The sequence below is a fragment of the Lithobates pipiens genome, unplaced genomic scaffold (genome assembly GCF_037356315.1).
Source record: "Lithobates pipiens isolate NorthernLeopardFrog02 unplaced genomic scaffold, aLitPip1_a1.2 Scaffold_30, whole genome shotgun sequence".
Classification (NCBI taxonomy): Eukaryota; Metazoa; Chordata; class Amphibia; order Anura; family Ranidae; genus Lithobates; species Lithobates pipiens.
Window position 1 is genome coordinate 129,182,404 of NW_027507791.1, and position 24,511 is coordinate 129,206,914.

The 24,511-nt window shown below is 41.3% G+C and overlaps 1 protein-coding gene across 9 annotated transcripts in view; it reads left to right on the plus strand.

Annotated features, from left to right (window-relative positions):
* Positions 1-24,511, plus strand: part of PLEKHG3 (pleckstrin homology and RhoGEF domain containing G3) — a 246,119-nt gene that overhangs the window by 207,325 nt on the left and 14,283 nt on the right. For 7 of the 9 annotated variants that reach the window (XM_077464847.1, XM_077464848.1, XM_077464851.1 and 4 more), the window contains 12 exons: positions 2,622-2,691; positions 3,068-3,114; positions 11,368-11,518; positions 12,997-13,128; positions 14,673-14,855; positions 17,910-18,002; positions 18,927-19,013; positions 19,167-19,197; positions 19,381-19,476; positions 21,561-21,641; positions 22,077-22,115; positions 23,509-23,519. In XM_077464847.1, the coding sequence (XP_077320973.1) occupies positions 2,622-2,691; positions 3,068-3,114; positions 11,368-11,518; positions 12,997-13,128; positions 14,673-14,855; positions 17,910-18,002; positions 18,927-19,013; positions 19,167-19,197; positions 19,381-19,476; positions 21,561-21,641; positions 22,077-22,115; positions 23,509-23,519 (1,021 nt within the window). The remainder of the gene's footprint in view (positions 1-2,621; positions 2,692-3,067; positions 3,115-11,367; positions 11,519-12,996; positions 13,129-14,672; positions 14,856-17,909; positions 18,003-18,926; positions 19,014-19,166; positions 19,198-19,380; positions 19,477-21,560; positions 21,642-22,076; positions 22,116-23,508; positions 23,520-24,511) is intronic. The other 2 variants (XM_077464850.1, XM_077464853.1) reach the window with 1 other exon arrangement.

A 24,511-nucleotide genomic window follows, 5' to 3' on the forward strand; every position in this document is an offset into this window, starting at 1 on the left:
TAAGATTGAACCCTTTCTGGTCTAACTTCATTGCGTGGCCCCATGTATTCTTTAGAGGCCTAAGGTTAAACAGATCTCCCCCAATGCTAGAGTCACCATTCAAGGATTTTTATATCGCTGTCATATACCCTCTTAAGCGCCTCTTCAGGGACAATACGTTTAATATGTTGAACATTCGTGGAGCATTGTGAGCATCAAGCTACAAAATAACGGGCGATTAAAGGGGTTGTAAACCCTCAAGGTTTTTCACCTTAATGCATAGAATGCATGATGCATCAGCCCCCCAGTGCCCCCCTGTTACTTACCTGAACCCGGTCTTTCCATTGACTGTGACAAGCACACCAGCTCCAGCTCAGGTACTGATTGGATAGATTGATAGCAACACAGCCATTGGCCCCCACTGCTTTCATTCAAATCCAATGACCCAGGGGGCGGGGCCGATTCCTGCTGTCTGTGTCAATAGAAGCAGCAGCAGGACAAAGAAGCGCACCCGCACAAGTGCCCCAAGGAAGAGCGGCTCTCCAACAGGGCACTTAAGAGGGGAAGCAAGGAGCACCGCTGAGGGACTCCAGAAGAGGAGGATCGGAGCCACTCTGTGCAAAACCAACTGCATAGAGAACAGGGATAGAACCATTAATGGCCGGGCTGAATGTACCAAGTTGATTGATCAACTTTGGTACAACCAGCCTGCTGGATTTGTGTGCAATTATCACAAGCAACTGCTATAGCTGGGGAAGTCACCTTCTTCTCCCGCCAGGGACAGCTTCCCTTATGTATGGCCGTCTTACTCTATCCAAAATGAAAAACAAATTGCCTTTAGTTTTAGGCTGGGTTCACACTGGGTTTCCCGCATCCAATTTGCATGACCAGAGAATGTGACCGGCTCTCCTATGGAGGCAATTTGCACATCTCCGGGGCGGCTGCGGAGCAAATTGCACAGACATCCTCTGCGTCTTTTGGCTCCGCTTTTCAGGTCAGAATTCAGGCAAAAATTTGGGCCTGATTCATTCCTGAAACGGAGAACAGGGATGCACCGGACCCCCGCTGTCAGCGGCATCCAGCCTTATTTTAAATTATGGGACTGCAGATTTCCTTGTAGTTCCTTGTAGGTTTACCAGTCAGTCCTCTTGTAGAATTCTTGATAGTCAAAAGATTCCAGTTCTTGTTAGAGAGAATGCTAGGTTTCCATTGCCACCTCTTTTACACACACAAAAAAAATGGATTGTTTAATCCACCAAAGCATTACCACGTCATACGTTATTTTGTAGAATATTTAGACATTTTCACTTTGGGCTGACGATCGCTGAGAACTCACTGAATCAGTATCACTGAAGTATCAGTTGCGGAGGAAATAAAACTTTGCAAGATGATATCTAAATTTATGAGGAATTAAAGTGTTTTAAAGGCAGAATTATTTTCTTTCATTTTTGATGAAGTGAGGAAGGATTAGAGCCCCTGTCAGATTATTATTAATATGTTTGTCTCCACTAGGGAGATCCACTTTTTCTATTTGGCCCTGGGATGCCAGAATTTTACAGCTGTAACTGCAAAAGGAATAGTAGTAAACTTTTCCAAAGTTTTTTTTCTTGTTGTGTTTCTGGGACACATAGGGGCTATTTACTAAAGGAAACTACACTTTGCACTGAAAGTGACCTTGGAAGTAAAGTCGCTGTAGATCTGAGGGGAACATGCAAGGAAAATAAAAAACAGCATTTTAGCTTGCACATGATTGGATGATAAAATCAGCAGAGCTTCCCCTCATTTCAGATCTACCCCTTAGATTTAGAGAGACTGCACTTCCAAGTGAACTTTCAATGTAAAGTGGATTTGCCTTTCGTAAATAACCCCCCATAATGTAGATCCCCTAATGGGACACAGACAGCAAAAAGTTCTAACCATTCATTACTGTAGCAACCCCTCCTTGACTAATGTACAACAGCCCTGCTGGAAAATTTCCTCTTGATCAGAGCTGCAGCGCTGATCATTGTATTGGATGGCGGGGAAGTCTCCCCACTCTTAGAATAAAATGGCAGCAGGAATCCCCCCCCATCCACCCCAAATGTGGGAATTGAGTCAGATTTTTTTTTTTGTTCAACCCACTCCCTTTTCCTTTACTAGTCCATGTAATAATGCCCTCTCCAGACAGTGCTGCTGTACATTGCTCCTTCATAGAGGAGCCACTCTAACACAAGAAGTGCATTACTAGCCGGAGCAGCAGATAAAAATAAAGGAAATAATTAAACACACCAAACGAATGCAGCAACAACATCTAAGGATGCAATATATAACTTTTTTGGTTTTAGAGTTTTTAAAGTGATTCTAAAGCCTTTTTATTTTTTACCCTAATGCTCCAGAGCAGCCCCAACCCCAGAAATAGAGGATTGGGCTGCTCTGTGCAAAACAATTACACAGAGTAGACAAGTATAACCTGTTATTTGTATGTTTTTTTAAAAAAAAGGAAGGTTTATAACCACGTTAAGTTTCTTTTATCACGGTGTCCCAGACCTGCTGCATAGTACGTTTTTTTTTTTTTTTTTTTTTTTTCTGCGTTCATTAATGAAATGGATGAATATTGGACATTTGTAATCCTCTGCTATCCTCACATTGTCTTCTTTGTTTAGTGAACTTCTCCAGGACCTGGACAGCTGCAGAGATGACCCCGTGGCTGTGGCTACCTGCTTTGTGGAAAAGGTAATATAAAAAGTTGGCTCCTATTCTATCCAGACCACTTGTAAATAGGTGAATGTTTCCATATGTGTACATTAGATATAACATCATGGGAACAGCCAGCTTTATCTCTACACTTCTACACAATCTACTTATGTTGGGGAGTAAAATAAATGTTTTCCGGTGCAAGATTATGGGAAATGTGATGAAAAGCATTGCAGATAGAGGTTTTATAATGGATCTGATAGGATTGTGGGCCTTGTGCATTAACACAAACACTGCCTGATTATCTATAGTTTATGTTCAGAATTTTCCCACTGATTGAGAAAGGGGAAAAGTATTTGGAAATGATCTGCTACAATCTGCACTTTCTAATTCTTTTCCTGTTTTACCTTTACAGAGCCAAGACTTTGATATTTACACCCAGTACTGTAATAACTATCCAAAGTAAGTATTTCATGCAGAATAAAGATGCCCATTGACATACATTTTCATGTCTTATTTGTTGTAAAAGCTGCCTTTATGTGCCATGGCAGAGAAAATTTCAAAGGTACGCGCTTCTAAGGCTTCATGTACAACCTCTCCTGAACGATTTAACTTGACAGATAGTAACCCACGTTTAAAACGTCCGTTTAGCCGCGTTTGCGTTTTAGAGGCTTTTAACCACTTCAGCCCCGGAAGGTTTGGCAGAGCATTTTTTGCGATATGGCACTGCTTCGCTTTAACTGACAATTGCGCGGTCATGCGACGTTGTACCCAAACTTGACGTCCTTTTTTCCCCACAAATAGAGCTTTCTTTTGGTGGTATTTAATCATCTCTGCGGTTTTTATTTTTTGCACTATAAACAAAAAAGCGACCCATTTTGAAAAAACACATGACCCTGTTCTGCCTATCGTGTCCGCGATCGCCCGTGGCTGGTGATCATCGTGACAATCGGCCACGAGCATCGGCACCCCCGCAGTGCAGCATGCACGCACCTGCTATCTTGCTTAAAGGAGCAAGATGTATAGCTACAATGGCTCACGGGAACGTGCCGACCTGCCACAGTATAATGAAGGTGGCTGGTCAGCAATCGGTTAAAAATGGTCAAAAATTGAAAAAAGCCTGTAAACGAAACATGACTAAATGCAAGTTATTGCGTTTACCTGCGTTTAGCGCTTGAAATGCCTCTAAGCTTTCTGTTCCAAAAAAAGCCTCTAAATGTAACTGCCTAGAAACGACTAAAAACGACCCTGTGTACATGTACTGATAAGATAAGATAACCTAGAGGAGAATTCAGGAGCAGTTGAAAAAAATGGCCAACTGCTAAACGTCTGTTTAGCAGCAGCAGTGTACATGAGGCCTAAAACCTGCGGGGGGTGCTTTCATTGTTGCATTATATCTTGTATGTTCATTGTGTGGTTTTTGCAGGAGCCTTTGTCAACCAGCTTCAGTTGTAGCATGTTTACATGTCAGGTTTGCTTTAAGGCTTCATTTATATAAAATGGGCACTTCAGCCACCGTTTTACCACCCCTTGGCCACCTACCTAAGAAAAAAAAGAACCTACAGCTGGAGGAGGCTGTATAAATTCCATGGCAAACAAGCTTTGGCTGGTTTAATACGACTTGCCAAGTTTGACAGGTGCCACCACCTGTCAAACTTTCCTATTGAAGTCAACCTGGAGCCAAACGCTTGCATCGGTATGGTACTGGGGGGTGGAGACTGCTGCACATGTAAACTTAGTCTCAGTGAAAGGTAACAAGTTCTAGTGTTTCACAGTCTACACAGAGGGAGATTGTTTGGCAATGCATACAGTATATACAGTGCCTTGCGAAAGTATTCGGCCCCCTTGAACTTTTCAACCTTTTGCCACATTTCAGGCTTCAAACATAAAGATATAAAATTTAAATTTTTTGTGAAGAATCACCAACAAGTGGGACACAATTGTGAAGTGGAACGAAATCTATTGGATTTTTGAAACTTTTTTAACTAATAAAAAAATAAAAAGTGGGGCGTGCAAAATTATTTGGCCCCCTTGCGTTAATACTTTGTAGAGCCACCTTTTGCTGCGATTACAGCTGCAAGTCGCTTGGGGTATGTCTCTATCAGTTTTGCACATCGAGAGACTGAAATTCTTGCCCATTCCTCCTTGCAAAACAGCTCGAGCTCAGTGAGGTTGGATGGAGAGCGTTTGTGAACAGCAGTTTTTAGCTCTTTCCACAGATTCTCGATTGGATTCAGGTCTGGACTTTGACTTGGCCATTCTAACACCTGGATGCGTTTATTTGTGAACCATTCCTTTGTAGATTTTGAGGTATGTTTGGGATCATTGTCTTGTTGGAAGATAAATCTCCGTCCCAGTTTCAGGTCTTTTGCAGACTCCAACAGGTTTTCATCCAGAATGGTCCTGTATTTGGCTGCATCCATCTTCCCTGTCCCTGCTGAAGAAAAGCAGGCCCAAACCATGATGCTGCCACCACCATGTTTGACAGTGGGGATGGTGTGTTGAGGGTGATGAGCTGTGTTGCTTTTACGCCAAACATATCGTTTTGCATTGTGGGCAAAAAGTTCGATTTTGGTTTCATCTGACCAGAGCACCTTCTTCAACATGTTTGGTGTGTCTCCCAGGTGGCTTGTGGCAAACTTTAGACGAGACTTTTTATGGATATCTTTGAGAAATGGCTTTCTTCTTGCCACTCTTCCATAAAGGCCAGATTTGTGCAGTGTACGACTGATTGTTGTCCTATGGACAGACTCTTCCCACCTCAGCTGTAGTTCTCTGCAGTTCATCCAGAGTGATCATGGGCCTCTTGGCTGCATCTCTGATCAGTCTTCTCCGTGTCTGAGCTGAAAGTTTAGAGGGATGGCCAGGTCTTGGTAGATTGCAGTGGTCTGATACTCCCATTTCAAAACGATCGCTTGCACAGTGCTCCTTGGGATGTTTAAAGCTTGGGAAATCTTTTTGTATCCAAATCCGGCTTTAAACTTCTCCACAACAGTATTATGGACCTGCCTGGTGTGTTCCTTGGTCTTCAAGATGCTCTCTGCGCTTTCAACAGAACCCTGAGACTATCACAGAGTAGGTGCATTTATACAGAGACTTGATTACACACAGGTGGATTCTATTTATCACCATCAGTCATTTAGGACAACATTGGATCATTCAGAGATCCTCGCTGAACTTCTGGAGTGAGTTTGCTGCACTGAAAGTAAAGGGGCCGAATAATTTTGCACGCACCACTTTTCAGTTTTTTATTTGCTAAAAAAGTTTAAAATATCCAATAGATTTCGTTCCACTTCACAATTGTGTCCCACTTGTTGGTGATTCTTCACAAAAAATTTAAATTTTAGAACTTTGTTTGAAGCCTGAAATGTGGCAAAGGGTTGAAAAGTTCAAGGGGGCCGAATACTTTCGCAAGGCACTGTATCTATTTCTTTTACCTGAAGCCTATGCTTACAGAAACAGCTAAACATGAACTACCCATCCTGTAAACCACCCACAGGAACAACATCCTTAAGTGTAACTTAACCCATAGCATCTTGATAAAAATATTGTTCTTAAGCAAGAAACATACATGCCATATTAATAATTCTGCTAGTAAAATTAGTGTGTGCAGTAAATTTCCTCCAGCAGCGTTGTTCTTGCCGGAACCTGTAATTTTTCTGAAGCCCCGAGCCCCTGAACAGCAGTAAATCTTTAGGCTGTCAGTAGATCGGCCTCTACAGATTTGGCACAGTTCCTAAAAATAGGGAGCAACTGCTCATGTGCAGAGCAGGGTGAAAGAGTGCATTACTGGATTTTAAAAAGTATAGGTGCTTATTTTTAATGTTTTATATAGATAGAGATGGCAATTTCGGCCTCATTCACACAGGCACACCAATATATGCATTTTTATGCGTTTAATAGTAGACATTTCCACAAATACATGTAATGATTCTAAACGGTATAATGCACACTGTGCATTTACCTTGCTTTAGCTGCATTTAGAAAAATGGAAATCTGTTCATCCAGGGGAAGATTGGATACTGTGAATGTGTCTAAATGTACATGTAGATTTAAGCACGGGAGAAATTGCTCTTGGTAGTATAGCATTTGTACTTCCCAGATCAATTTCTCCTGTGTCTAAATAAAACAAACAGAAGGCCGGTGTGAATGAAGGCTTGAGCTGTGTGCTTTTGAAAAAGTTTGCACATCAGTAACAGTGCTATACAGTTGGGTGGGCTGTAGTTTGGGGCTAGAACGCTTTGGGAAGAGTCATGGGGCAGATTATGAGGCTACCACTAGATTTCATTGTTTGGGCCATGGGTATCACTTGTGGTCTAGTGCTTGTGGATTAAAATGATCTGATTATTTCCTTTAAGCAATCATTTTGACACAAAGCTTCATAAATATAACTATTTGGATTAGAAATTCATTTAAAAAAAGCTATAAACCAACTTAATAAATTGTAAGTATGTGGGAGTCGGTTTCGGTGATTGCACAGAGGCCCGTCAGAGGGAGTGCAGGGTGTTCTCAGAAGGGTTTGAATGCTTTTCAGGCTTTTCAGCTTTTTTTTTTTTTTTTTCTGTCCTCCGAAGGTTTGTGTTCCTTTTATGCACATGAAGCTGAAAAGCAGGGTGTGGAAGCTGGGAGGGGAGGTGGACTTGTTTAAACAAGTGTTGGGCAAAAGCAGGAAATCGGCAGTACCAATGATTCCCTAGCTGTGGGTACTGACTGCTTGTTCATTTCCGGACAAATGCGTATTAGTCAGGAGGCACACTGCTTGACCTTGTAGAATGTCTCTACATTCCTAGGTGGACTCCTGCATTACACAGCCCTTTCTGCCGTAAAAAGAAACAAAAAGCCTTTTAAGCCTCAACACCCGATGACTCTATTATGGAACTGGAAGCATCTCAAACATTTATATTGGCACAGAATAGTCAAATCTAGTAAGGTTTTACTACAGAACTAAAATGAATGGGACACAGAGAAATGGAGAAGAACCTAAATGAGAGATGGCCCAAAAGATTAATAATTAGTATCTAAAAGATTTTTTTTAAGGTAATATAAATATATACTGTTTATCTTTATGGACCTTACTTTGTGCACTGGTGCAGTCATGTTGGAACAGGAAGGGGCCACCCCCAAACTGTTCCCACAAAGTTGAAATAATAAAATCGTCCAAAATGACTTGGTATGCTGACGCCTTAAGAGTTCCCTTCACTGGAACTAAGAGGCCAAGCCCAACCCCTGAAAAACAACCCCACACCATAATCCCCTCCACCAAATGATTTGGACCAGTGCACAAAGCAAGGTCCATAAAGAAATGGATGAGCAAGTTGGGGGGTGGAGGAACTTTACTGGCCTGCCCCTCAACCTGATCTCAACCCTGCACCTCATCCTGACCTCAACCCAATAGAACACCTTTAGGATGAATTGGAACGGAGACTGCGAGCCAGGCCTTCTTGTCCAACATCAGTGCCTGACATCACAAATGCGCTCCTGGAAGAATGGTAAAACAATGGTCAATATTGAACCCTATGGACTAAGACTGGAATGTCATTACAATTCATTAAAGAGGAAGTAAACCCTTCCAAACAACTTGGACCTATAGGTAAGCCTATATTAAGGCTTACCTGTAGGTCCAAGCAATATCTCCTAAACCTATATGGTTTAGGAGATATTTGCCCGAAAATGGGCACCGCTGTCTACAGCGCATGCGCCGTAGACAGCGGCGCGCAGGCGCACTAAATGCGGCAAATCCAAGAATGGATTTGCCTAATTTGTCGACTCCCGTGCGCATGCGCGGGAGTGACGTCATCGCGGCTTCGCCGTATGGCAGCGGCGGAGCTGCGAGACGCGACTCCCGTGCGCATGCGCGGGAGTGACGTCATCGCGGCTGCGCCGCTGTGATTCGTCGGAGCTGCGAGACGCCACCAGCAACATGGATGCAGCGGACTACAGGGGACAGCGGCGACTTCGCTGGCTCCTGTGTCAGGTAAGTGACACATAATGAGCTACTATGCGATGCATAGTAGTCCATTATGCTTTACCTTTGCAGGGAAAAAAAGAGGAAGTAAACCCATCAGGGTTTACTTCCTCTTTAAAGTTCATGTGTTTATATGTGTGTGTGTGTGATAATATATATATATATATATATGTATATATATGTATATATTATTATAAAAATGTCATTGTAAGAAGGTACTACCTACCATAAAACTACCATAAGCGAATATACAATCGGTTGCTGTGGGCTACTGTATACTGCCAAATGGGTGCTTCAGTTTGTGGGACCTCCATTCAGCTACTTAATTACAAGATTTAATTGTTTCATTGTGAGCAAGAATAAATTCATTCCTTGAGATTTAATGGTGCTAACAGAGCTCACAGGCTTCTTGATCGGAAACTCAATACAGGTCTGTGGTCAGACAGATCTAAACAGACTTTACATCTGTCCATTTACATCCACCTAACTCCAAGTCCATCAATTTCCAAGAAAAAAAAAAAAGACTGCATCCTTTTAAAAAATATTTGGCAGCACAGTGGTGTAGTGGTTAGCACTCTCACCTAGCAGTAAGAAGGGTCACTGGTTCGAATCTCAACCATGACACTACCTGCCTGGAGTTTGTATGTTCTCCCTGTGCCTGCGTGGGTTTCCTCCGGGTGCTCCGGTTTCCTCCCACAATCCAAAGACATGCAGGTAGGTTAATTGGCTTCTGTCCAAAATTGACCCTAGTATATGAATGGGGAATTTGGATTGTGGGCTCCTTGAGGGTAGGAACCAATGCGAGTGTGCAATGTACAGGGATAGGGACAATTGTAGACACTCACTCAGGTTGAACTGGATGGACTGGTGTCTTTATTCAACCTTACTAACTATGAAACATGACAGATCGGATGTACCTTGATGTTTACATCCAGTAGCTCGTAGATCCAACACAGGGTTGCCACAGTCTATTGTCAAAATGCAGACAAATAACTGAACTGACACAGATGGCACAAATGTGACATTTGTTGCATTCTGTTCTGATTCAGCAGATAATCTGCTCATGGATCTCCTGTTGAACAGAGCAAAGCGCAGCATATGAAAAGACCTAAAATGGCCAAACCACTATACCAGAAATACATTTGTGTTCAAAGGATACTCCCACATGACACTGCACAGAAGTAGAGGCAATGACCCTATAAATCATTTGCTAGAAAGAGAAAAGGGTTCAAAACTGACCCTGATTTGTCCAGCACAGCTGGGTCAATACCCATGGACACCTAATTGACTGGTATGTTGAACACTCCATTTTTTTACTTTCTTTTTTTTTTTTTTACAAATGCCTCTCTTTCTTCATGATCTTTAGGACTATTAAATAGGTCAATTATTTCTGCCTGTTGGTTTGAAACTACAAGATCATAAAACTGGTTTTGAATCACAGAGCATGAACAAAAGGCCCGGGAGCATACAGAGGCCAGGAATTGGCAAACCAGCCAAGTGATTTATCTGGCATCTCGCTAGTTGTGTCATAAAACATTCAGTTCAATGCCTATAGATCTGTCACCAACAAGGCTTAGAGGAAGTTCACTTTGGTCAACCCTGCACTCTTTCTGATTTGTCACTCTGCTTTTCACTAAAGCTACACCCAGTAGATCAAGGGGGCTTTTGCATTTAGAAAATCTGCTTTAAACCATTTTGTAGGACATTTTCTGAAGAGGACTTCGAATTGGGGAATATAAACATGCTGGTGACTTAATCATTTATTAACTTTTTGTCACAGGAAGAACCTGTAAGCAATCAAATGTGACATGAACATGGCAAAAAATGATTGTTGAAGTGGAAATCAAGCCAAAACCTGTTGCCCATCTTTTGGGTAGAATGGTTTAGCTGTGTCTGTCCCTATTGGGAGAATATTTCCCCAGTTCCTGAGAATATTTCTCGAGTTCCAAGATGCCATAAAAAGTCTGAAAATGATGTTGTGGCTGTCGCTGTAATAGGAGAAGAGGGCAAATCTCAAAAGGGCACCTGTTTCAGTGACTATTGCAAAACATGGCAATTTCTCTCACTTTGGAAAGATGTTCTTCCACTTCTAGCGTCACTGAGACTGGAATTGTGATGAAGCCTTTCCAGTGAGTGCACAGTAGTACAGGCCTGAAAAGAAGGGGGTATGGCATGGGACATCACTTGTTTTTAACCAAAGGCTGTTAAACCAGTGTCTGGAGCAACACTTCTTGTTTGATGCTTTTCTGCTGAATCTCTCCATCCCTCCTAGTCCAGCAGACTCGTCTTTTAGATCTGCTGAGCCCTGATGAAGAATATCATCTGAGCCCCTGACATGTGTTGGCTTTTTATGGTGCCAAACTTCCAATAAAATTAGAACTGGACTTGTGACATGATTTGTGTATCTCATTACTCCTTGCAAACAAATGAATACAGACCTGAAAGAAGATCTAACCTTTCCTCTCCCTATCAAGACTTAAAAAAGAATATGTTCTGCCAGAGTCTTGGGTTGACCATACCTTATACAATTTTCTTGTACAATTTTCCTTTATATTTACCGAAACCTTATAATATGAGGTCAAACCTAAACACTTTATTCATCTATATCATGCCAATATGTATCTCTTACAGCCAAAATTTAAGCATTTAAGGCATTTTGGTCATAAACTCTATTTTATATATAATTTGCATTCATATTTGTTTTAACTGGGCATTAACTTCATCACTGTGATGGCTTTATCTCATTTCAGCTCTGTGGCTACCCTGACCGAATGCATGAGGAACAAAGTCTTGTCAAAATTCTTCAGAGAGAAGCAGGAGTTACTGAAGCAGCCCCTTCCACTAGGAGCTTATCTCTTAAAACCAGTCCAGAGGATACTGAAGTACCATCTCCTGCTACAGGTAACACACGATGTCCAGCCCGGTTTTCCTGCCCTGACAACACTGGGTGTTGTCTGTAGAACTACTCAATTATTGCTTGTATCTGAATTAGTGGATTGAAAAAATGTATTGGTGATCTCTCAACTCCTGTTCTGTCATTGTTAGGTTTTGCCCTACAGCTGTACATTTTTGTCTTTGGAGCATTGTATGTATTGTATTACCTTAACTACTTCTCTTGTTACCTGTTACTTTGTACACTATGTGGCCATTTTGCACTCTCCAGTTCTAGTATATCAATACTAAAACTGGAGAGTGCACAATCTGATGCAGCTCTTCATAGAAACCAATTGGCTTCCAGGTTTTTTTTGTCAATCCTTAATTGAACAAGCTGAAGTTGGAAGCCAATTCTCTACCATGCACAGCTGCACCAGATTTTGCTCTCTCCAGTTTTAGTAAATCAACTTCTAAGTGTCGATTCACACTGAGGCAGCACGACTTGCAGCGCGACTGCCTCAGGTGACCTGGACATGACCACTGCGGCGACTCTCAAAAGACTTCTATATAGAAGTCAATGCAAGTCACCCCTAAAGTCGTACAGGAACCTTTTTCTAAGTCGGAGCGACTTGTGTCACTCCGATTAGAACGGTTCCATTGTACAGAACGGGACGCGACTTGTCAGGCGGCTGAGTCGCCTGACAAGTCATCCCAGTGTGAACCGACACTAAGGCCCCTTTCACACAGGCTTTCCGGTCAGGTCTGCCTGTTTTGCAGGTGGACTTAATTGGAGCCTCCATTCACTCCTATGGAGCAGCAGATGTCAGCAGTAACATGTCTACTGCTCCCGCTGCTATGCGATGGTCACAGTTGGTGACCCTATTTTCCAACAGTCTATTGCATAAGATGGGATCGGATAAAAACAGACAGGCTGTCTGTTTTCATCCAATCTCCTCACAGAGGCGAGTGAGGTGCTGACAGGTGCATTTTAGCACAGTGAGTGGAGACGAACCTGTCACCCGCCTGCTCAGCGAGGATCAGAGGAGTGAGCTGAGCAAAGCAGAGTGAGCAGGGCAGACCGCCCAGGTGGAAGAACCCTAAGTGTCCTGATAGTGCTACAAAAACAATAAATAGCCTTCTAAGAGATTTTTGTAGCAGTTACTTATGACTGGAAAGGGTCTGATTAAAGTCGCAGTCAGTGCAAAAGCTGTGTTTACTTCCTATCGTCTGTGTATAAATTATGCCATAGCATTGGCTATTTCACAAAAATTTGTGTGGCCAGTTATATCCGTATCATTTCCTAGAAGCACAGTAAGCATGTGCAATAACCGTAAATGGTCTGGCCAGTCAAGCTTATATTCATGTTTTCTAAGATGATGCAGTTATGTCTGGAGTGTATTGTATAGAAGGAGCTGTACAAATAGAATACACATATGGTACATGTACAGTCGATTTCATGGTCTGTACTTTTGTAGATAAATTAGAGTTTATTTGTCGTCTTTCAGGAAATTGCCAAGCATTTTGATGTGAATAAAGAAGGGTATGAAGTGGTGGAGGAGGCCATCGAGACCATGACTGGTGTGGCCTGGTACATTAACGATATGAAGAGAAAACATGAACATGCTGTGCGCCAGCAGGTGAGTCATGAGGGTGCTTTATCTCGTGTTTGTGTAGCAGTATATGACCTGTATAAATCATACAGTAATGGAGCAAGATAAATGAAAGTTCTTTAGAATCCTCCCTTGCTATCCATAAATTAACTTTGTCATTCCAGCACTTCATAATGTTTTTATTTCTTCTAATTGTCCTAGTTAGGCTACTCTCACGCTAGCTTGCATAGTAAAACTTTACCATGCAGGCTACTGCAATGCCAGCTCTGGCAGGGAGGAGTGCACTTAATGGGCGCTTAAATGCATCTCACTGCTGGGTTTTCTTTGTTGCTGGTTTTTCACGTATTGACTCCTCATTCATACCACTGCACAGTAGTGCGGTGTGTTTATTGCTGTGTGGTGATATGCGGTGCAATCCGACATGCAACATTCTTCAACACTGCATTGCATCACACCTCACACTAGTGTTGCGGTGTGAACGGGGGGTGTATTTCTATGTGCCCTAGTTGCGACTTGTGATTTTTCCTCTGCGGAACATCATAGGTCATTGCAAATAGGGGGTTATTTACTAAAGGCAAATCCACTTTGCTTCCAAGTGCACTTTCATGTGCACTTGTAGTGCAAAGTCACTGTAGATCTGAGGGGGACATGCAAGGAGAATAAAAAACAGCATTTTAGCTTGCACATGATTGGATGATAAAATCAGCAGAGCTTCTCCTCATTTCAGATCTACCCCTTAGATTTAGAGCGACTGCACTTCCAAGTGCACTTTCAGTGCAAAGTGGATTTGCCTTTTGTAAATAACCCCCATAGTGTGTGACCTGTGACATTTTAACAGGTCTTTTGTTCAGGGGTAATAGTAGGGGGGCTCCCCAGTGTAGAAAGAGCAGTATTTTCAGATAAAGATATGATACCCTAATAATGTGCTCCATATGAATCTGAACAGGGCAAACTCCTGCTGCATCTTGGGGAGATCAGCGTTCATGTTTTCCTGTTGTAGAACTACACAGTATATGTTGGGGAGGAAGCGTCGCACTGTTGTTTTTTTTTTTTTTTTCTGACTATAGTGCTTGACCGACATGGGCCACATGAAATTGTAATGATTTTTTTCTTGTGGGGTCACGGAGTGTTTTTCACAGAAGTGTCACTACTGTGCTGACCAGTTTGGATGCAAATGTTTGAGAAGAGGAGTTCTTTAAACTATACAACCTTGAAAGCAGAGGTGCAATGCTGACTGCCAGGGTTATAATTATTTAGCAGTTAAATAGTGATTGTAAGTTATCATTTGTTAATTTCTTTTAGGAGTGCAACTTGAAAGCACTTCACATTTGTTACCATTTGATTGTGCAGAACAGTAGGCTATATTTCATTGCGCCTAATTAAAAACATATCTGTACGCAGTGCAGTCATTGAATGTCCTAATCAAATGCAAGTGACTATGTACTTTTATGGAACAGAGAATGCTCTATTTGGTTGTAGAACCACAGGAGAGCAATAACTCAGAATCCAGGGCAATATACTAACAAAAGAGATCATTCTATAACCAGAATCTTTTTGCTTTCTGTTCTCAGGAAATCCAGTCTCTGCTGCTGAATTGGAAAGGCATGGATCTTACCATGTATGGCGAGCTGGTTCTAGAGGGCACATTCCGTGTTCAGCGCGCCCGAAGCGAGAGGACGTTTTTCTTGTTCTACAAGGCCCTGCTGATCACAAAAAAACGCGGAGACCACTTTGTTTACAAAACTCACATCCCGGTATAGCATTCAGAATTTCTTATGTTTTTTTATAAATAGGAGTTAAGTGAATGTACATGATGCTAAGGAATGACCAATTTCTGTGTCCACAGAATGGCTGAAATGTGTATATTGAGAAATGAACATTAAAGCAGACCTGTGTTTAATGCAAACACAAATCTACATTCAGTCTGGCTGAGGTGGATAATCAAAGAGCAATAGGCTTGACATGCTTGCATTGCCTGAAGGAAATAATATTCCAGGATTCCTTAGGCATTGGTAGCATATAAGGACTTCAGTACTTAACATGTGCTGAAGGTGAGGATGAACTAGTGTGAACTTTTGATCACATGAATAGGTGCCAAGACCTTCACAGGTGTGGGCAGCATTCACCCTTGCAGCAGAATTTTCTATAGGAAAGGTATACATGACAAAGTGATTCTGGCTGCAGGCCTTATATTGGTAGATGGGAGCAGGAAGCTGAGCCTAGTCTTTTATATGGAAGTGAAGAAACCTCAGAGGCTAGAGGTGATCCCGTACTATACTCCTGCCATAGAGGTATATGCTGAAAGCTTTTGCTAACCACAACCTCCTGAAGGTTTATTTTTTTGCTTGATTTATCTATGTTTGATTTAAGCAAAGCTAAGATACTGCTCTGGTTTACAGCCTGTATTTAACCACTTGCCTACTGGGCACTTTCACCCCCTTCCTGCCAGGCCAATTTTCAGCTTTCAGAGCTGTCGTACTCAACGTACCCAAAATTTGTATAAACAGATAGAGCTTTCTTTTGGCGGTATTTATTCACCACTGGGTCTTTTATTTTTTGTTAAACAAAGGAAAAACGACCCGCGTCCTTTTTTTATTTTTTCTTGAATTTATTTGCCTTTTTTTTTTTTTTTTTTTTGCTTTCAGTGGGGAACCCAACTCATCGGTTGCTAAGGATGCAGCGGCCAGCTTTCTGGCCCCCTGCTTAGCAACCAGCTATGTACAGTGGTAAAATAAGAACCGCAAAACTCATCAAAAATTCAACACTTGCATTTCTGGTGCAGTTCAATTGAAATCTGTTTCCCTTTCCAATAGTGCACCAGCCACAAAATGCATAGATGTGAACTAGTACCAGAGGAAACCATGTTAAGTGGACTGTAGTGCGTTTCTACAAGACACACTAAAAAAAATGAATAGGTGTGAACCTAGGGTCAAGCTTTGACAAAAAAAAAAAAACCTGGAAGCTGATTGGTTCTATGCAGAGCTGCACCAGATTTTGCACTCTCCAGTTTTAGTACATCAACACCTATGTTGGACCGTCACGGAATTTCATTTTAGCTGCATACTTCTATTTTACTACTTATCGTACCCTTGCAAAGGAAATGCAATATTTTAATAAGTCAACCCTATAGTATCCCAAGCTCCTAGTTGTTGGGTAAGCAATCTTCTACAGGTTGAGTAGCACTGACCTCTGTGGTCATATTCTTTTATTGTGAGGCCAAAGATATAAAATGGCTTACAGTCCTTGCCAAGAAACCAGCATGAACTCCACTGTACTGTTTGTATTGGCCTTACTCACAGGATAGAAGTAGAAGATAAAACCACTGTATTAGAATTAGAACAAGGATTTGTCAGCCCAATTTCAGTTCCGTTATCTGTGGTATTTATCTGAGAAGGTAAAAGCCCAAACACTTATGCCCCGTACACAGGATCGGACTTTCTGACAACAAATGTCGGATGTGAGCTTGTTGGTGGAAAGTCTGACCGTGTATTTGCTCCATCGAACATTTGTTGGCGGACTTTCCGCCAATAAATGTTGGCTAGCCGGTTCTCAAATTTTCCGCCAACAAATGATTGTTGTCGGACTTTCCGATCGTGCATACACAAGTCCATCGGACAAAAGTATGCGCATGCTCGGAATCCAGTACAAGCCGGAGATATAACTAGCGTTCGTAATGAAGACATCATGTACGTCTTGTAAGTCACTAAGTTTGTAATTGTTGGCCAATATTTGTGTGACCGTGTTTATGCAAGACAAGTTGGAGCCAACATCCTTCGAACAAAAATCCAGTTTTATTAGCGGAAAGTCCAATCGTGTGTAGGGGTTATTAGACGGATGTTCATGTGTTGTGAGCCTGTTTGAACACTACTGTGTTCAGTGTTGGTAAAAGTGAAGAGGACCATTTCCACTGTTGCCTATAGTCAAGGCCTGATGGAATGACCTGGATCCCTCCAGGGTGTGACATCCCAGACTGGCTGAGCCAGTACTTCTAGCCACATCTATTGGAAAGGATGCTGCTACACCCTGATGTGTTCCAGTATAGTATCTTTTTATTTAATGATTAATTATGCTCTGGTTACATCAATTCAGAGGAGGTTTCATCTTATGCCCCATAAACACGGTCGGACAACTAGTCTAAATTTTTTTTTTTCTGAGCATGCGTGGCACTTTGTGTGTCGGAATTCTCTACACACCATTGGAAAAAGTCTAATCGGATTTTGTTGTTGGAAAATTTTAGATCCAGCTCTCAATCTTTTTCCGTCTGAAATTCCAACAGTAAAAGTCAGAGCCCACACACGATCAGATTTTCCGACAACATAATCCGATTGGACTTTTTCCGCCTGAATTTCCAACCATGTGAATGGGGCATTGAGTTGTTTTATAATAGCTGTTATATGTATTCACTGCTATTTATTATTTACATAATGTATATTTAATTAGTAGCTCATAACTTACATTTAGGGCCAATTCATAATACTGTGTGCATTAAACACACACATTAAGATGAGCATTGACATGCATTGTTTTAGGGTAGCCCATGATTGGGCTGACTAATGGGCAAAAAAATCATGCCTGGCAGCATTTTCAGCAGCTCAGTGCATCACCAACCATGCATTGAGGTACGGTGGGAAGGTGCGTTGGGGTGCACATTGCCGTACATTGCGGTAGCATACAGGTTACTGCAGCACTGGGGTGAAATGGGCCCATGTTGTTTTATGTTTAGTCCTGCTTTGTTTAATCATTTTGAATCAATATTTTAAAATGTTGTCAAACGTTTGATCCTACTTTTTTGTTTTGTAATTCTTTAGTGTGCAAGTCTGATGTTGATTGAGAGTACAAGGGACTCCCTTTGCTTCACTTTAACACACTATAAGAACAGCAAGCAGCAGCATAATGTGCAGGTAAGTGTGATTCCTAAAACATTCCACGTGATCTGGCATTGAAATGTTCCAGCAATAGAAAGCATGGATTATTGGTCTTTATGGAATGAGATGCAGGGCCAACCAGTGGCCCACGACCTCCTGCTCTGGGATAGAATAGAAAGAAGACTGTTATTAAAGGTCAGTTTATTACTAAAATAACAGTGTATATATGGGCATATCTTTTCTGCAGTGGTTACTGGGCTGCTTTCAAACTGATCCGCAGGTGCAGAGCAGTTTACCTGCGGGTTACCTGCACTGAACCATAGACTTCTATTATTACCTGCGAGTTTGGTGAGCTTTCTGAAAATGCACCAAGCCTGCAGAATATAATAGAAATCTATTGCAAACTGCAGGAAAGCCAAAGGTACACTGTGTTGCACACGTGGAGCAGATAAACAGCAGTGCATCAGTGTGAAGACAGCCTTGGACCCCTTTCACACTGTCAGTCTGACAGTCCGACCAATTGGACCCTTCATTCACCTCTAAGTAGTGGCAGACATAAACCGACTTGTGTTCTACCTCCAATACGATCCGCTAAAAAGTATTGTGGGCTGCATCCGTGTCCACTCTGCAAATGCAGAGTGGACACGGACATGCCATCCACCCACTCCACTCATTGTGGCCTGCGACCAGTTACCAACTCGCTTAAGTGGCCCTCGCTCTTCAAAAGGTTGGGCACCCCTACTCTAAACCATGTAAATGTTCAAAGTCAGCTGGACGTTTGGGACCTACCGGTATTTTATCCTACCACCAAGGAAACAATTCTCGAAAGCATATTGTGCATTCTCTGTACCAGTAGGATGAAGATCTGGCTGCACAAAGTAATGTGCGTTAACCATTTGCACTGATTGTTCAGGTTTGGAAGTTTTTACTTGAATTTTATTTAATTCTGGTTTTACACAGGCCAAAACAGTGGAGGAGAAACGTATCTGGACTCATCACATCAAGAAACTTATCTTGGAGAATCACCATGCCATCATTCCACAGAAAGTAAGATCATTTACCATTCTGACACCAATGCTCAGTGTGTATGGAGAACAATGAAAAGTAGAAATGCAACTGTTCAGGTTTGGACATTCCTTCAAGTGGTGCAAGATTCTGACTAAATAAATGTTGTTGTTTTTTTGTTTGTTTGTTTTTTAGGCCAAGGAAGCAATTCTAGAGATGGACGCATGTAAGTGAACAGTGATAACTTATTTAATATACAGTTTTTTGTCTATGTCTTACTTAGTCTCTTTTATTTCTGAAATAATATATTTTTTATCCTGGTCATGTTAAAGGGGATTCCCATTTAAAGAGGACATGACCCAGAGGTGAGCTTTTCCTTTGCCATTGACCAGAATCCTCTTCTTTCCAGATCCTGGACGTTACAAATATAGTCCGGAAAGAATAAAGAAAACAATGTCAACAATTGACCCTACGGTCGCGCTGCGGTCGGGGCGCAGACAGTCAGGTATGATACTGAAATTAAATATTTTATTGTATGTCCAGGTGTAAAGCTGCCAACATTCCTGGCACTGGGATGTAAAACAAGATTGGCCCCTTGCAAATGATAGCATTCACTTTTCAATAAAAAAAACTGTGAATCAGTAATTGGGGCTTTTTGGAAGAACACACAGAAATCCTAAAATATGTAATTCACAGTTTATAATTTCTATCGGTGCAAAGTAAAAGTATTTGCTCTGTGTTTTGGGACATATATTGTATGACCATTGCCTTAAGTTGGCTTTATCACCTGGCAAGTAATTGTTGAAGCTATATTTAATGATTTGAAAATTTGCTTTATCCTTTCAAATATTTGGATTTAGCTGTCTCTGCTGACTTTTCTTTGCCATTAACTAGTGATTGCTACTGTCTTTTATCATTTTGTCTTGTCTTCAGTTTTTCAGTTTAATCCTCTACATGCATTCTAATGCACTTTTTATGTACTTTTTAAAGTGGTATTTAACCCCCCCCCCCCCCCCCAAAAAAAAACTTTTATTATAATGCAGCTTACCAATTCTTAGATATGATGGCTGCATTCGTTTTCTTTTTTAGGGTTTCATTCTTTTATTTTCAACTGGTGATCTGGCCAGTAAATCTGTTTTTCAACAGAACAAGCTGTGTCCTACCAATGTATCAGTTGAGTGTTTTGAGACAAACCATTTACTACTGACAAAGGTGCTTACAGTGATTGTCATTTATTCATGTAAAACCATTATCCCAAATGAAAACAAATGTTTCTTTAACTGCAGTGTGAGCTTGAGTTTGGCTTCAATTTGTTAGTGTATCTAAATCTTCTAGTCCAGCTAACACTCCCCTCCCTCCAGATTAACAATTCTACTTTCTGCTGTGCCCCTGTGATCATTCATCCAGAGTGGGGGCACGCTAATACATGAAGTGTGTTACTTGGCCGATCACCAGGTGAAAACAAAAAAAGAAAACTAATGTAGCCACCATTTGATTGGTAAGCTGCAATAAATGACATTATTGGTTTTGGGTTTAATATTGCTTTGTTATCAAATTTGTTGCTTCAATGATTAAACCCCGTTACTGCATGCTCTTTATCCAATCTATGATAAATATGCTGCATTTATTTCATCTTCCATGCAACCCAGCTCTGTTTTGCGTTCTGCATAGCTCACACATTTATTGAGAAAACATCAGTTAATCTGTCTTCCCCCAAACGACGAAAATAAATGCAACCGATTAATTATATGAATATGTGGCCAACCAGAATTAAAAAGAGCTAGAAGGAAAAGCATGGATAACATTGCTCCTTAAAGCGGAGCTCCACCAAAAAGTGGAACTTCCACTTAATTGCCCCCCCCCCCCTTCGGGGGCACACTTTGCACCTTTCAGGAGGGAGGGGTTAAGGGGGACCTGTTTTCGACAGGTCCCCTTCCCCACTTCCAGGATCCCTTTCTCAGCCACCGGGCCAATCGGAAAAGCGTAGCGCGCTTCGCGCATGCGCATTAGAGAACTGGGTGTGAAGCCAAAAAGGCTTCACTGCCGGGTTCCCTTGCCTGGAATGGCGACGGCTGCAAAGATCGGCTAGGGGTGCTGACACTGCAGGCTCCCTGGACAGGTAAGTGTCCATATAGTAAAAGTCAGCAGCTACATTATTTTTTCCCCCAAGGCAGAACTCCGCTTTAAATTAGCTGCTTTACAAAAATTGCCTTTTATGTGGTAAGTGACAACAAATGAAGATACCCAGCCTGAATTTAGCTCATTAAACGTCTATACGATGTCATGATAAATATTGGCTTCTTACAGCACGCAAAGAATGTAAGTTTAAATGTAGTAGCTCATTTTAAACTCCTGTAGGAAATACACTTTTGGTTTGCTTGGTAAAATTCTATTTCCTTTTATTACATTTGGTGCGCAATAACTTGCTTCCTGCTGATGAAATCAAACGCTTAAACACAACTATGTGCAGCAAACGTGGAACCCTTCTCACATAGTTGGTGTCTCCCATACTAATTGCGCTTAGACTGGGAGACTGGTGTTGGATTAAAATGAATGAACATCCTAACAAGTTGTCTGTCCTGTCCTCAGATCCGAACCATTCTAGATACATCCCGGCAAATGTTAAGGAGGGAAGCGCACACACCGCAGATAAAGGTCGCAGAAAGTCTGGTGCGAGAATTTTTTTTATGATGATGAAGCCTCAAAAAGATGGTTAACTATAGAATAAAAGTGAATAAATAAGATCTGAATTGTAGCCAGACACGGTTTAATGGCTGGTCGGTGTCTGTAGAGGTAGCTAGCTGAGGCCAACCAACTACTCTTGTGTCATTGTCCTTCAACTAACCAATTTATAACCTTTGTAGTAGTCAAAACTTTCAAGTAGAAAAGACTGCCAATAGAATAACACATACTAAAATAGAATAACCTATATTTAAATAATAAACTAATTACTGACAAAACAAATTGGTCAATGAATATACTATAAATAGTTCCAAATGCTTTCTAACCATATTTTCCTTTGAGAGGTTTACTATAGTTTTCCAAAAAATTGGGGAGTCTTCACTTTGTGTGTTTAGATTAAATTTATGTTTTTTGATTGTTTAGAGCCATCGAAGCATATTCTGAAGCACCTGGGTGAGAAAGGTATGTACCATTTCATTTTTTATAGAAATCAATTGATGAAAGAGGCACAAAAGAGCATATTACATTAGAGGAGCATTTTGTACTGGAACGTATCCTGTTGGTATTTTATCTTGTTCCCTAATCTGTCTTTATTTGATGGCCATCAGAACAGACAGAATTGGTTGGGTTATTTAGTAAACCAGTACAAGAGCAAAATGCCAAGTGAACTGCAAACAGCAACCAATAAACTGTCATTGTGGGCTGGTCAGGCATCCAGTGAACTCAGGTTGCTGTGAGTTGCTGGGACTTGTATTTTAATTCTAGCACTGTTACAGAATAAGCCCACAAGACTTCAGAAATCAGAATGTCTTATTAGCGAGCCCATTTTTGCAGTGATATTACAATTTTCTACAAGGGATTATTTTTGATTGCTGTACAGTATGGCCAGGAAAATAAAATTTTTATACTCTATGTTCAATCCCTTTCTTGGAGTCCATTGAGGGACACAGATTCCGACCCTCTGTGTTTATGATCATGCACTGCTTGGATACAAAACTGAGGCATGCTGGTAGTGCTGGCCTATAGTTTGTTTACAGTAACCAGTCCTCCTGTAGGTGGCAGTATAACCCGAAAGTTAAAGACTTCCTGTGTCCCTTAGTGCAGTGGTCATCAACCCTGTCCTCAGGGCCCACTAACAGGCCGGGTTTGCAAGATAACGGAAATACATCACAGGTGATACCATTTGCCGCTCAATGACTGCAGTAATCTAGTCTGAACCTAGACTGTTAGTGGGCCCTGAGGACAGGGTTGATGACCACTGCCTTAGTGGACCCCTAGAAGAGGTGTAAAAATCCACCTTTTCTTGAAAAACAAATCTATTGTGTATATTGGTGTCTGCTATTTTTGACTTAGGTTTTAAAATAGAGGTCTACATGTTGACAGCAGTATTTGTGTATTGCATATGTAGTTAAGCTTTGCTCTTTCTGTATCAGTGATAGTCTGCATTGTCTATAGATATAGCCACAAAGAAGGAGAAGGGGGGGGGGGGGTACCTACATATGCTTTTTCTTTAAAGCGATCTATGAAAATTAGACAAATCAAGTACTCAGTAATCAAGGACTAAGGAGATATTTTAAAACAAAATGTTTGGGTAATAAGTATGCGATGAAGGAAACGGTAATTTTTCAAGGCAATAGGGCCCCTTTGTCAGTTGATGACATCAATTTTGATGGCATTTGTCTGTGATCGGTCAGATACTGTTATTTTGATATTTTGAAAGATCCGTTCCTGATAATTGTAACACATTCCCCAGAAACTACCTCATGTTTAGTAATGTAACTGCTGTGCAGTGGGATTTACTGACGCAATTGTAATTTGTTGTTTTTCTTTCTTTTTTTGCTCTTTGGATCTGCAGTGGGCTTGAAGGTAAGATGTTCTGTATAAACTAATACTGCTTGTCTTTTTCCTGCATAAATGTGTGTGTGTGTGTATACAGAGCGAGTTATGTGACCTTCAGTAGGACAATTCATCATTTGTATGCTTGATAGTGGGCTATTTACATAAAGAAGAAATGAGAGATGAATGGAAGAAATTGTGTAGCTTCAGGCAGTGCATGATAAGCCATCCATGCTGCGTGTGATTTTCCACCTTGTAGATGTTGTGTTGTGTATGTCACATGCCCATCACTGCACAGAGCGGAGTTCATTCTGATCTGTCTAGGTGCTATACTGCTAAGTCAACTCAGTAGCTGTTTGTTGTGCAAATAACTGCAGTATTTTCCATTCATCGCTTGTTTGCTCATTCCTGGGGAATCACGCTGACTTGACCAAGCAAGTGAAAAATGGTCAACAAGCTTCTCTTCTCGGTGCCTCAAACTATTTGAATCCTAAATGTCATTTGCTAATTTCAAGATTGTTCTTCAGCTATCCCCAAAGGTTAATAATCATGGGAATCGCTCTTCATCCTTAAAGCATATGTCAAAGCAACATACAAAAAATCTATTTAGTAACTCTATAGAATACATGCACATCTCACTAGGTTTTATCCCTTTAAACACACTGCAAGTACAGAAAAATAACTGTTGATGTGCCAGATATATAGACTGCTCTTGCCTTCCTTTTTGATGTAACAACAAAGCTAGAAATTCCTAAGCGCTTTTTGTTGGCCCCGCCTACTTAATGTCCAATGGATTACAAAGAGCACAGACCTCACTTCATCCTCGCCTTCTCATCCTTATAAAGCAGGCCAAAGATTATTTGTCCTGCAACCACAGGATTTGCTCCATTCCCCCATTTACACAGCCAATCAATGGATCAACTTCGGTAAATCAGCCTGTCTATAAATTGATTGACTCTCGGCCAGTCCCTGCTTACCCGGGCAATATTCAATCCATCTATGGCTGGCTTAACCCCTCCTTA